Source organism: Oryctolagus cuniculus, chromosome 2, assembly GCF_051225735.1.
Source record: "Oryctolagus cuniculus isolate XC-2025 breed Fujian yellow rabbit chromosome 2, ASM5122573v1, whole genome shotgun sequence".
Lineage (NCBI taxonomy): Eukaryota > Metazoa > Chordata > Mammalia > Lagomorpha > Leporidae > Oryctolagus > Oryctolagus cuniculus.
In genome coordinates this window covers 134,523,757-134,538,029 of record NC_142868.1, presented here as the reverse complement: position 1 = coordinate 134,538,029, position 14,273 = coordinate 134,523,757, and the positions used below count along the sequence as shown (strand labels likewise).

The 14,273-nt window shown below is 39.8% G+C and overlaps 1 protein-coding gene across 12 annotated transcripts in view; it reads left to right on the top strand.

Moving 5' to 3' along the window:
* Positions 1-14,273, top strand: part of ALMS1 (ALMS1 centrosome and basal body associated protein) — a 171,111-nt gene that overhangs the window by 127,869 nt on the left and 28,969 nt on the right. For 7 of the 12 annotated variants that reach the window (XM_089327538.1, XM_089327536.1, XM_089327535.1 and 4 more), the window contains one exon: positions 3,845-5,007. The exons of 2 other annotated variants lie outside the window; for them this stretch is intronic. In XM_089327538.1, coding sequence (XP_089183664.1) covers positions 3,845-5,007 — 1,163 coding nt within the window. Of the gene's footprint in view, positions 1-3,844; positions 5,008-14,273 lie in introns of those variants that run through there. 3 more of the 12 variants (XR_016230271.1, XR_016230268.1, XR_016230270.1) reach the window with 2 other exon arrangements.

Below are 14,273 nucleotides of genomic sequence, written 5' to 3'. Positions count from 1 at the left end.
ATAATAAAAAATATTTAATAGAGAATGGGATAACAATAAAGCATCTTCATATTGCAAAAGTAGAGGGAAAGCATCTTTCTGTCTCTCTCTGCCTTTCAAATAAAATAAATAATAAATAAACTCATAAAGTGGAGTGAATTCAGGAGTTTGGGAAGTAATTGAGCATTAAAGCAGATTATCACCCAAGTGATTCAACTGGATTCTATTGATTTAGATGTTATACTTAACATCTATATTAAGTTGGGGATTAGAAGTAAAACTTAGGACTTACTCAGGACTCACTCATTGTGAAAAATGTTAAAGGAAATCCCTGCATACATCTAAATCTCCAATGGGTTATACTCTTACTATAAGACTAAAAGAGGTGCCAATGTTGTGGTACAGTGGGTTAACTGGGTTTAAATCCTGGCTGCTCCACTGCCAATGCAGCTCACTGCTGATGCACCTGGGAAGGTGGCAGAAGATGACCCTAAGTGCTTGGGTCCTTGCCAGCCACATGGGAGAGCTGAATGGAGTTCCTGGCTCCTGGCTTTGGCTTTTCACAACTCTGGCCATTATGACCATTTGGAGAATGCGCCAATAGATAGAAGTGCTCGCTCGCTCTCTTTCTCTTTCTCTCTCTTTCTCTCTCTCTCTCTCACTCTCTCACTCTCTGTAAACGCCTTTCAAATAATTGAACCAATCTTTAAAAGCAACAAGAAAAACAAAGAAAAAGCACATCCATCTCTTGGCAATGAGTTTGGGGAAAGAAAATGGTGAATTTATTCTGACAGTGCTCATGCAGGTTTGGTATAATCATCTGTATTTGTGTGGAAAAGCTTCATGCCCAGAACTTTGTTAAGTCCCCCTCCTACTTGTCTAAGCATAAGCTATACTGAGAATAAACATTTTAGGCACGGGGAAAAAAAAGAATATGCCCAGTTTACATTTTAAAATTATTATCCTGACAGTATTTGAAGAATAGGTTGGCAAAGGAAAGGAAGGGACAGTAGACCTATTGGAAACGTTCAGTAATATGAGAGGAATAAGAAATGGGCAGATTTGTATTGTTTGATGAGGGATTAATGGCAGGAACATGAAGATGAGGGAGATAGAAATAACAAGAGTTAATTCCCAGGTTTTATTTTGCAAAATAGAGTAATGTGCCATTTACAGAAATGTAGAAGTACAATTCTACAAGAGGCAAGAACAGAATTCAGTTAGGGACATTGAAAATTTGAGATGGCTGTGGAATCCAAGTGAGTATATTCAGTGTATGAATCTAGAGCTCAAGAGAGAAGTCATAGCCTGAAATGTAAGTTTGAGCACAGTTAGCAGCATGAAGATGATACTGAAATAGGGAAAGATAGGATCACCTAGAAAGAGAATATAGAATGAAAACATCTCATGGAATGAATTGGTTATACATGGAAGTAACGGGTTTAATTAGCAAGAGAAGTTTTAGTCCAGTGATATGTAGGCAAAGGATAAGAAGAAAATACATATTTTCTCCTTTAGAAACTTAACTGAAGAGGAGCAACTAAATGAGCCAGTACCTGGAAGAGGATGTGAGGATTTTCTAAAGTTGTGATACAGTAAATTATGCTTTCAATATATTGGAAATAAGGGAGAGACTGAAGATATTAGAGAAATAAGATGGGGAAAGGAACCAAGGCCTTGAAAGGAAGATGACTGCGCTCCAGAGCACCAGTGAAGAGATTTGCCTTTAAAAGGAGGGGTGGTCCTGTCTCTATACAGAAATGTTACAGGCACTGCTCAGTGGCATAGGTGGCAGCAGCATTGCCACAGGCATTCAGGCATGATGATCCCTTCTGCCCAGAATGCTCTGCACCTGCCATTTTTGTTTGTTTAGCTCTCATATTTACTTAGCATTTCCACCTCCTCAGAGAAGTCTTCTCTAACTACTGATTCTCATTAAAATTATTCCTTTTTTTTTTTTTTAAAGATTTGTTTATTTGAGAACTAGAGTTACATAGAAAAGGAGAAAGGAGCAACTGGGACTAGAACTGGCACCCATATGGGATGCCGGCGCTGCAGGCAGAGGATTAACCTAGTGCGCCATGGAACTGGCCCTTAAAATTATTCTTATATCAACTCATTTTTGTCCCTCATACCCCTTAATACAATTTTAATTATATATTTTTGTTTCTATTAATTTAAAATCTCCAAATCTTTTAAATATTGCTAGATAACTAAAATTTTATAGAATCTTTTTATATGTTAGCATAAAAGCAGTTACTATACTTTAGGGAAATTTGTAGAAATTCCTAGAGCATTTAATGATAACTCTGGTTGTCAATAATCTACAGTGTGGGTAAAAAGAAACCCATAGGTGCATGTAGGTACCTTTGTTTCTGCCTCTGGTTTCGGATCGGCGCAGCTCCGGCCGTTGTGGCCACTTGGGGAGTTAACCAACATAAGGAAGACCTTTCTCTCTGCCTCTCCCTCTCACTGTCTATAACTCTGCCTGTCAAATTAATAAAATCTTTTAAAATTTTTTCATTTAAAAAGAGAAATATATTTCTCTCAGTTCTGGAGGCTGAAAAGTCCAAGGTCTCAGCATCAGGAGATTGAATATCTGGTGAGAGCCCAGTTTCTGCTTCCAAGAATGATACCTTGTTGCTGTGTGCTCATATAGAGGTAGGGTCAGAGGCCACGTCCTCAGTTGATGGAAGGCAGAAAATGGCCAAATAGACTCCTGTAAGCCCTTTTATAAGGACAGTAATCCTACTGTTAGAGGTAGAGCCCTTATGAGCTAATTTCCTCCTAAAGGCCCCACAGCTTAATACTGCCGCATTGGAGATAAAATTTCAACCTGAATTTTGGAGGGACACAGATATTCAAACTGCAGATTATAGGATACTAATATCTAAAAATTTCTCTTTTGATACAATTATTGTCAAAGAGTGAAATTGGAAAATGGTAAATTTTATGTGTACTTTATCACAGTAAAAAACTTGGGGAAAATGAAATTGGTATACATACAATGGATTTTTTAATGCTATAAAACATGTAAAAAAAAAAAAAGGTTTTTATTCCATTCATTAAATACTGATGATGAAATGAAGTCTCAGATTTTTTAGCTGAAAATGGAGCTACTGCTGCCTTTCAGTCTTTTTTTTTTTTTTTAATTTATTTGACAGGCAGAATTACAGACAGAGAGAGAGAGACAGAGAGACAGAGAGAAAGGCCTTCCCTTCATTGGTTCACCCCCCAAGTGGCCGCAATGGCCGGAGCTGCTCCGATCCGAAGCCAGGAGCCGGGTGCTTCTTCCTGGTCTCCCATGCGGGTGCAGGGGCCCAAGGACTTGGGCCATCCTCCACTGTACTCCTGGGCCACAGCAGAGAGCTGGACTAGAAGATGAGCCACCGGGACTAGAACCGGCACCCATATGGAATGCTGGCGCCGCAAGCAGAGGATTAACCTAGTGCGCCACAGCACTAGCTCTGCTTTTCAGTCTTAAACATATTAAACTTTTTTTTAAAAAGCAGAGGTAGAGCACATGCAATAACACACCACAATGATGAGCACTAAATACAAACAAGTAGCTGATCTTAACAGTCTTGGAGAACTAACATGCCTACTTGTGGTTACGTTGCTGGTCAGTGTAGAGTCCAGCCCAGAGTCCAGGGGTTCTGATTGGGAATCTCTCAGACTTTGACCATTCCAGTGTGGCTGCTGATCATAATGCATGAGTCCTTTGCACAGGCAGTGAATTTTCTGAAATTTTATGTAAATTGTTGTTTCGTTTTCCTTTTTCGTTCTAAAAAACTAAGGGCAGACAGTATCTTAAAGGAAATGTAAATATGTTAAATTCTTTCAAAATATTTTTTTCTCTTTTCAGAATCTGAAAGTCATTCAGAATTTGAAAATACTACCCATTCTGTCTTCAGGTCAGCCAAGTTTTACTTTCATCATCCAGTGCACCTAGCAAGTGACCAAGATTTTTGTCATGAATCTGTGGGAAGGAGTGTGTTAGTGCAGCATTCTTGGAAGGATTTCTTTCAGTATCATTCAGACAAGCATAGAGAACACACTTACCTTCCTCCCCCATTTCAAAGTGTGGACAAGACTCAGACTGATTATACCAGAGTAAAGAGCCTCAGCATCAATCTGAATTTGGGAAACAAAGAAGTGATACATACTACTAAAAGTCAGGCTAGAGATTATCTGAAAAGTAGCAGACAAATTAATGACCCAAAAAAGGAACATAAAGTCACCCGAGCGGTAACAACCCAGCATACCTCAAATCTAAATGAACTCTGGAACAAGTATCAGGAACGACAAAAGCAACAGAAACCACCTGGGTTCATTGACGGGAAAGAACTGTCTTTGGTGGAGCGACTGGATCGCTTGGCTAAACTTCTTCAGAATCCCATCACACATTCTCTCCATGCCTCTGAAAGCACACAAGATGATAGCAGAGGGGAGCGCGATGTTAGGGAATGGAGCGGTAAACATCAACCACAGAAAAGCAAGCTTCAGAAAAAGAAGCGGTATAAAAGCCTAGGAGATCTTAAACATAGAAACATAAGCGATCTTAAAAAAAGCAAGGTGCTTTCCCATCAGGCTGGGAGGCCCAGTCAGATTAAAATTGAACAAATTAAATTTGATAAATACATTCTGAGAAAACAGCCAGGTTTTAATTATATAAGCAACACTTCTTCAGAGTCTAGGCCCTCAGAGGAAAGTGAGCTACTCACAGATACCACCACCAACATTCTTTCCACCACCACTTCTGTGGATTCAGATATATTGACCCAAACAGATAGAGAGGTAACTTTGCGTGAAAGGAGTAGTTCTATTTCCACCATTGACACGGCCCGTTTGATCCAAGCTTTTGGCCACGAAAGAGTATGTATGTCACCCAGGCGAATTAAGTTATACAGCAGCACCACCAACCAACAGAGAAGATACCTTGAGAAGCGGTGTAAGCACAACAAGAAAGCATTGAATGTTGGGCATCCCCAAATGACTTCTGAGCACACGAGAAGGAAACGCATCCAGGTACATGGCTACAAATTCCATCTGGCAATGTGACTGCCTTTTTCATGGACTTTTCAGTTAATCTTTACACGCAGGTGAAAAAAAGTCATTTGCCCTTTCTTCACTATTTTACTTATTACCAACTGGAAAAGAGTGAGAAAGTGTAGTACAGTGCTATTGTGAGTTGTCATTCTTTTCATCAACACTCATTTACAAATTACTCTTTGGTTGAAGGGTTTTGCTATTAGATGCTTCAGAATCTACAAAGTATACTCCTGACATGGGAGAGCTCCAAGTTTAGAATGACCTCTGTTCTGCATAATATTGTCTGATTTTTGTTTGCTTTTTACTCATTTCTCCCTCTCTTCCAAGAAATATTTGAGGTGCTTTTAAATACACATACCCATACACACACAGAAATAATACAGTATAATTTTTTAAGTTAATGAAGAATTGGGATGAGAAAAACTGAAGCTATAACATTTTTTAACAATAAATGAGGAAGATGAGTGGTGGAAGCATAAGTTGAAGCCAGGGGCAGATAAATGCTTGTATACTTGGTAGATATATTTGCTAGAATTTAGCTACAAATTTGGCTATGTGTTTCTTAGTATTTGGTGTTACTAGAATTTTGTGTTCAATTACATTAGCCTTAATGCAAAGCAACTTGAAATTTTCAAAATTATTACAGATATTTCTGGTACAAAGACCCAAGAGAAATTCCTCTGATCTGTCTTCATAAAGGTGGCACCATAGTACAACAGAGCCCTCCACAATATCCTTATAGTAGATTCTGTAACAGTGCCTGTAAGGCTATTTCTACATTAGACTAAGGAGTTAGTAGCAGATCTCAAGGAATCAGCCAATGCAGACCATTGCTTTAGCTTAGGAGCAAAAGTTAGGAATAGAGAAGTGCTCTCAAAAGACGGATGCTCGCAAATGGTTCATTCGAGTATGGAATAACTACTAGAATTAATGTTTGTGATAACTAACACATAGGGTACAAAAAAGGTAATATATATGAGTGAGGTAGACATCTTGAGATTTGATTAATGTTTATAGCCCTCATATATGCTCCTGAGGGACAGTGGTCTTTCTACTTACTTCCTGTTGAATTCTTTATTTAGTAGAGGATTAAGCTTGTGATCATAAAGTAAATTGAAAGTTATGTCATCACAAAAATTAAAACTACTCAACCTTTAAAAAAATTTTATGTATGTTTTATAATATAGGAGTAAAGTAGTGACATAATTTATAAATACCTGTTTTGGCAATTTGTCCTCAAAAATATTTTGTCAGCAGATTGCCTGATCAAGAAAACTTGGAGACCACTGGTCTAATGAAAAGGAGGCATGAGACATTCAGATAATATACCATAAATATTATTTATCATAAAAACTATCAGATGTTAAATGACAATGATTGCATTTTTATAACATAATAGAGTTTTTAAAAAATGAATTGGGAGTGACAGAAGAGATGGGGGGAAAGATCCAGGTAGGAAGTGTTTTGTGTGTGTGTATGTGTGTGTTTGAAAATACATGCTATTTAAAGATTTTACTTGAAAGGCAGAGTTATAGAGGCAGAGAGAGAGAGAGAGAGAGGGAGGTGTCTTCCATCCACTGGTTCACTCCCCATATGGCCGCAACTGCTGGAGCTGGGCTGGCCCAAAGCCAGGAGCGTAGAAGCTTCTTCCAGGTCTCCCACATGGTTGTGGAGACCCAAGGACTTGGTCATATATTGTAGAAGATGGCCCTTCATAGGAAATTTCTTTCACTTTAGCAAACTATTATATAGGTTCATTCATATTAAAGCATTTATCAGTTCTTCATTGCTTTATTTTATGGCTGATTAATATTTCATCACATTTGTATGCAACATTTTGTTCATTCAGATACTGATTGAGTGGTTTCTACTTTCTGGTTATTGTGAATAGACCTAATGTAGGATATTCATATACAAATTTTTGTTTGAACACTTGTATGTTATTTTGGGTATATACCTATATATAGAAATGTTGAGTGGGTCATGTGGTAATTCTGTGTTTAATTTGAAGAGAAGCCACCAAGTTGTAACAATGTCTACACAAGTTTACATTTCCATTCTTAGCACCCAGAGTTCCAGATTCACCACATCTTGTCAATACTAACTTCATTCTAGTGCCTCTATGGGATGCCAGTGCCTTAGGCAGAGGATTAAATTTTTGCACCATAGCATCGGCCCCTGTATATCATCCTTGAAGTAATGTCTGTTCATATTATTTGAGTTTTTTTGTTAGATCTTACCCTCTTATCAGATACATGATTTGCTAGTATTTTCTCCTTTTCTGTACACTGCCTTTTCACTCTGTTGATTGTGTCCCTTGGTGCAATTGGTATAGTCTTTGTTTTTGCTTTTGTTGCCTGTCGTCTTATCTTTCCTTTTGAGATCTGAATTTTGTTGTTTTAGGTCTTTAATCCATTTTGAATTAATTTATTTGAGAGTTACAGAGAGACACAGAGAGGGGTCCTCCATCTGCTGGTTCACTCCCCAAATGGCAGCAATGGCCAGAGCTGCACCAGTCTGAAGCCAGGAGTCAGGAGCTTCTTCCAGGTCTCTCACGCAGGTGCAGGGGCCCAAGGACTTGGGCCATCTTCTACTGCTTTCCCAGGCCATCGCAGAGAGATGGATTAGAAGTGGAGCAGCCTAGACTCGAACCGGCACCCATGTGGGATGCTGGCACTGCAGGCAGTGGTTTTACCCACTAAGCCACAGCGCCAGCCCCTTGAATTACTTTTATATAACATAAAATTATTGCATAAGAAAAAGGTTTAATTTCATACTTGGCTTGTGATTATCCAGTTTCCCCAGCATCATTTATTGAAAAGATTGCCTTCTCCATTGAATGGTCTTGACATCCTCATCAAAAATCATTTGATGGGGCCAGCGCTGTGGCACAGCAGGGGAAAGCCCTGGCCTGAATTGCCAGCATTCCATATGGGCACTGGTTCTAGTCCTGGCTGCTCCACTTCCGATTCAGCTCTCTGCTATGGCCTGGGATAGCAGTAGAAGATGGCCCAAATCCTTGGGCCCCTACACTCACGTGGGAGACCTGGAAGAAGCTCTGGCTCCTGGCTTTGGATTGGCACAGTTCCGGCCGTTGTGGCCAATTGGGGAGTGAACCAATGGATGGAAGACCTCTCTCTCTCTCTCTGCCTCTCCTCTCTCTGTGTAACTCTACTCTCAAGTAAAAAATAAGTCCTTAAAAAATAATTTGACCATATATGGGCAGGTTTATTTTTGGCTCTCTGTGTGTGTCATTGGTCTGCTTATCTTTTTGTTTTTGTTTTTAAAGATTTATTTATTGGGGCTGGTGCTGTGGCATGGTGGGTAAAGCTGCTGCCTGCAGTGCCAGCATCCCATATAGGTGCCGGTTTGAGTCCCGGCTCCTCCACTTCCGATCCAGCTCTCTGCTATGGCCTGGGAAAGCAGTAGAAGATGGCCCAAGTCCTTGGGCCCCTGCACCTGCGTGAGAGACCTGGAAGAAGCTCCTGGCTTCAGATCCCCTCAGCTCTGGCTGTTGTGGCCAGTTGGGGAGTGAACCAGCAGATGGAAGATTCTCTCTCTCTCTCTCTCTCTCTCTCTCTCTCTCTCATTCTCTCTCTGTGTATAGCTGTGACTTTTTCTCCCCCCCCCCCCAGGCAGTTAGAGAGAGAGAAAGAAAGGTCTTCCTTCCGTTGGTTCACCCCCCAAATGGCCGCTATGGCTGGCACGCTGTGCCTTTCCGAAGCCAGGAGCCAGGTGCTTCTCCTGGTCTCCCATGCGGGTGCAGGGCCCAAGCACTTGGGCCATCCTCCACTGCCTTCCCGGGCCACAGCAGAGAGCTGGACTGGAAGAGGAGCAACCAGGAGAGAATCCGGCACCCCAACCGGGACTAGAACCCGGGGTACCGGCGCCGCAGGTAGAAGATTAGCCAAGTGAGCCGCAGCACCGGCCGTAACTGACTTTCAAATAAATAATAAATATTTCTTTAATCAGAGTTACACAGAGAGAGAAGGAGAGGCCGGGGGTTGGGGGTCACTCCACAGTTGGCCAGAAAGGTCAGAGCTGCATTGATCTGAAGCCAGGAGCCAGGAGTTTTCTGGGTCTCCCATGTGGGTGCAGGGGCTCAAGGACTTGGGCCATCTTCTACTGTTTTCCCAGGCCATAGCAGAGAAATAGATCGGAAGTGGAGCACTGGCACTCATGGAATGCCGGCACCACAGGTGGTGCCTTTTCTGCTATGCCACAGCACTGGCCTCTGTTTGTCTTTATGGTAGTACCACATTGTTTTTGTTACTGTTCCTTTGTAATATGTTTTGAAATCACAAACTATGAGTCTTCTGTCCTCTTTCAAAATTGTTTCAAGCTGTTCAAGATTTCTTACCATTTTTAATGATTTCTTGCTGTTTTCTATTTTTTTCATTACTATGTAGTTTATATTTCTTTGAGTTGTTTTTCTAATCATTTAGCAGCTATGTAATCTAGTTAACTAATATACTTAAACCACTTTCCTAATCTATCACTCCCAGATTATGAACTGTTTCTGTATAAGAGGCTCTCCTAATTTTTTCTCCCTATAGGGTTTTGGTTTTTTATTCCTGGATTCTTGTAGGTTTTCAAAAATTTAAATCCAGTTCCTTCCAGATGTGTCACAGTGTTGGCCAATCTTTGTTGACATAAAATCCACATACTATACAATTCAGTATAATTCAGTAGTTTTCAGTATATTCAGGAGGTTGAAAACTTTCACCATTAATTTCCTAACATTTTTGTTTTCCCTAAAAGAAGCTCATTAGTCCGTTAGCAATCACTTTCCATTCTCCCAGTCTCCACACCCAAACCTCTGCCATGGTAGCCATTAATCTGCTTTCTGTCTTTATAGATTTGTCTATGGGACATTTCATATAAATGCAATCATAGAGTATGTAGCCTTTTGTGTCTAGCTTCACTCGTGTTGTAGCATGTATTAGTGCTTTGTTGCTTGTTACAGCTTGAACAGAATCCAGCCTGTTGGGGTGGGAGTTACGGAGTAGGATGTTCAGCCATGAGTTGGGATGCCCACATTCCAGTATGAGATTGCCAGTTCTTATCCCAGCTGTTTTGCACTTCTGACCCAGCTTTTTACTAATACACCTAGGGAATGGCATATGATGGACCAAGTACATGGGTTCTTGCCACATGTGGGAAACCTGGATGGAGTTCCTGGCCCTTGACTTCAGCCTGGCCTAGCCCTGCCTGTTGTGGGTATTTAGGGAGTGAACCAGCAAATGGAAGATCTCTCTCTCTCTCTCTGCCTGCCTGCCTTTCAAGTAAATAATTACATCTTTTTAGAAAATCCATTATGTGAATGTTTATACTTTCTTGAGTTGATGGCCAATTGGGTTGTTTCTACTTTTCTTTTTACTTTTATGAATAATGGATTTATTAACAGCACACACGTTTATGTATGTATATATTGTTCCTGGGTATGTTACAAGTGGAATTTCTAGATTATGTGGTAACTCTCTGTTTAACCTTTGACTGTCAAGCTATTTTCCAAAGTAACAGTGTCATTTTTCTTGCCAGTATCATATTAGGGTTCCAATTTCCCTTCATCCTCAGCAATAATTGTTATTATCCTGCTTTTAATTGTAACATTCCTAATGAGTGTTAAGAAATACCTCATTTTGGTTTGGATTTTCTTTCCTCAATGGTCATTATGTTTTATTAACCTTTTCATGTGGCTATTTCTCATTTGTGTATCTCCTTTGGAGAAGGTTTTATTCAGATCCTGTGCTTCCTTTATTTATTTATTTGTTTGTTTGTTTATTTATTTATGAGAACGCCCACCTGTTGTTCACTCCCCAAATGCCTGGCAGTCAGGAACTCAATCCAAGTCTCCCATGTGGGTACCAGTGACCCAACTACTTGAGAGTGTGCTTTAACAGAAAGTCATGCAGTGGAGCCAGGACTTGAACCCAAGCACTCTAATATGGGATGTCGGCATTCCAAGGGAGAGCTTATCTACTGCACCAAATACCCAAACCCTGTACTAATTTTAAAATGGATTATTTAACATCTTACTGTTGAGTTACATTATTTTATTTTATTTTTAACTTTACTTTAATGAATATAAATTTCCAAAGTACAGCTTATGGATTACAATGCCCCCCCCCCCATAACTTCCCTCCCACCCGAGTTACATTAAGTTCTCTAGATATCCTAAATGCAAGTATTTTATTAGGTATATGATTTGCAAACATGGTCTTCCAATCTTTCTGTTGATTTTTGCCTCCTTGATGGTATCATTTGTAGCACAAAATTTTTAATTTTGACAAAGTCCAGTTTATCTACTTTTATTTCTTGTGCTTTTTACATCATGTCTAAAATTATGGCTTGACCCATCATTACAATAACTGTACTCCTTTGTTTTCTTTGAAAAGTTTTATAATTTTAGCAATTACATTTAGGTCTATGATCATTTTTAGTTAATGTTTGATATGATTTGAGGTAGGAGAAACAAGTTCATTCTTTTGCTTGTGTACATCCAGCTGTCCTAGCACCATTTGCTGCAAGGGCTGTTCTATCCTCCATTGCATTATTTGTCATCCTTGCCAAAAACCAGTTGACTGTGAATGTATGGATGTATTTCAGGGCTCTTATTCCTATTTCATTTATCTGTATGTCTCTCCTTATGCTACCACCACACTGATCACTATATCCTAGTTTTGAGATATGAATCCTCCAACTTTATATTGCTTCCTTAAGATTGTTTCTGCTGTTTATGAGTCATATAAATTTAAGGAGCAACTTGCCAGTTTTTATCCAAAAAAAAAAAAAATGGCAGCTTGATTCTTGATAGGGATGGCATTGAATCTGTTAGTTGAATTTGGGGGAGTATTACCATCTTAACAATATTAAGTCTCCAAATCCATGTACATTGTGTGTCTTTCCACTTAATTAAATAGAATAGTTTTCAACAATATTTGTAGTTTTTACCTCTTTGTAGGTTGGCATACTTTTGATTAAATGTATTCCTAAATGTTTTATTCTTTTTGATACAGTGTAAGTGAATTTGTTTTCTTAATTTGATTTTAGATTATTCTTTGCTGGTGCATAGGAATACAAATGATTTTTATGCTGTGTTGATTTGCTGAACTTGTTTATCAGCTCTAATAGTACATGTGTATAGGGGGGTGTTCTGTAGGGTTTTACATTTAGACCATCATGTCATCTGCAAATAGAGATAGTTTCTCTTCTTCCTTTCTAATCTCATGCCTTACTGCCCTTGCAATTAGAACCTCCAGAGCTATGTTGAGTAGAAGTGGTGAGAAGGTACATCCTTGTCTTGTTCCTGATCTCAGGGAGAAAGCTTTTCAGTCATTAAGGATGATGTTAGCAGTGAGTCTTCTAGATGCCTTCCATCAGTTTGCAGAAGTTCACTTCATTTCCTAGTTTGTTGAGTGCTTAAAACTATGAAAGTGTTTTGGATTTTGCTATAGGCTTTTTATTTGTGTCTCTTGAGATGATGATGGATCTTTCCTCTTTTATCCTGTTGATATGGTGTATTGTATTAATTTAAACCCATTATTGAGCTGTGATTGCATTCCTGGGATAAATCTCACTTGATTTTGATATATAGTCCTTTTTCTATGTTCTTGGATTCAATTAGCTAGTATTTTGTTGAGGATTTTATATCTGTATTCATAAGGGATATTGATTTGTAGTTTTCTCATGATGTCTTTTTCTGCTGTTGAAATCAAAATTGAACTGGCTTCCACAGATTGAATTGGGAAGGGATCTTAGTTTCTTTCTCATCCGAGAGACAGAGAAAGATCTTCCATCCACTGATTCATTACCCCAGTGCTCACAAGACGCTGAGCTCTTTTAACAGGTCCAAAGCCAGGAGCTCCAGAACTCAATCTATGCCTCCCACATGTGTGCATGGACCCCCAGGACTTGAGCCATCACCCACTGCCTCCTAGGGTGCACATTAGCAAAGAAGCTGGAGCTGGAAGTGGAACAGGGACTCAAACTCAGGCAGTCCCATGTGGGATATGTGCATCCCAAGCAATTTCTTAACTGCTGTGCCAGATACCTGCCCCTTTGAGAGTTTGGATACTTGGTGTTACTTCTTTAAATGTTCAGTAAAATTCACCAGTTAAGCCTGCTTTTCTTTGTGGGAAATTTCCTGATTACTAACTTTGTTATTGTTATTGTTGTTATAAGTCTATTTAGATTTTCTATTTCTGCTTAAGTGAATTTTGATAGTTTATTTTTTCTAGAAATTTTTACATTTCATTTGGGTTATCTAATCTGTTGATATAATGATTATTGATGTTATTTCCTTATAATTCTTTAAGCTTTTGTGTGATTGATTGGTAGTAATGTCCTGCTATCTGTTCTTCACTTAATTTAAATCATTCTTGGTGACTCTAGCTAATGGTTTGTCAGTTTCCATTGATATTTTCTTTCTTTTTTTTTATTGTAAAGTCAGAGTTACACAGAGAAGGAGAGGGAGGGAGGGATAGAGAGAAGGAGAGGCAGAGGGGTGGGGGAGGGAGAAGAAGGGAGAGAGAGGGAGAGAGGGAGAGGTCTTCTATCTGCTGGTTCACTCCCCAATTGACCACAATGGCTGGAGCTGCACTGATCCAAAGCCAGGAGCCAGGAGCTTCTTCTGGGTCTCCCATATGGGTCTCCTACTTCTGGGCCATCTTCTACTGCTTTCCCAAGCCATAGCAGGTCTCAAACCAGTGCCCATGTGGATGCCGGCACTGCAGGCAGTGGCTTTACCAGCGCTGAACCCACCCCCCTTATTTTTAGATATTTAAAGAATTTTTTATGCAGAAATAGAACAGTTGATGGCCACAAACAGTACAGCTGGGGGCCCAAGGTAGTGAACCTATAGAAGAGCAGGCTTCCTTCTCTCTCATCACAAAATCTAGAACCCGGCCCCAGTCTCTGTACTGCAGGGACTGGGACCACAAGTCACTCTTAGAGTGGATGTTGTTTTCAGACCCCCAACCACAATCACCCTCCAGCTTTCATCATTTTTTGTCAAATTTGCCAAAATTCCATTTTTGTTAAAAACTCCAGGAACCATTTCTGTGAAACCTGTTAAAACCGGTGTCAATAGGTCCAGCAAATTCAGCAGACCGGTCAGTTCTGCTTTTCTGCTTCTCATTCAATATTGCCATCACATGTTCATTCGACACACCTATCACAGGACATTTTGATAGAGAATCCATGTCCCCAGTCTCCACACTGCCTGTGCTGCAAGGGCGAGT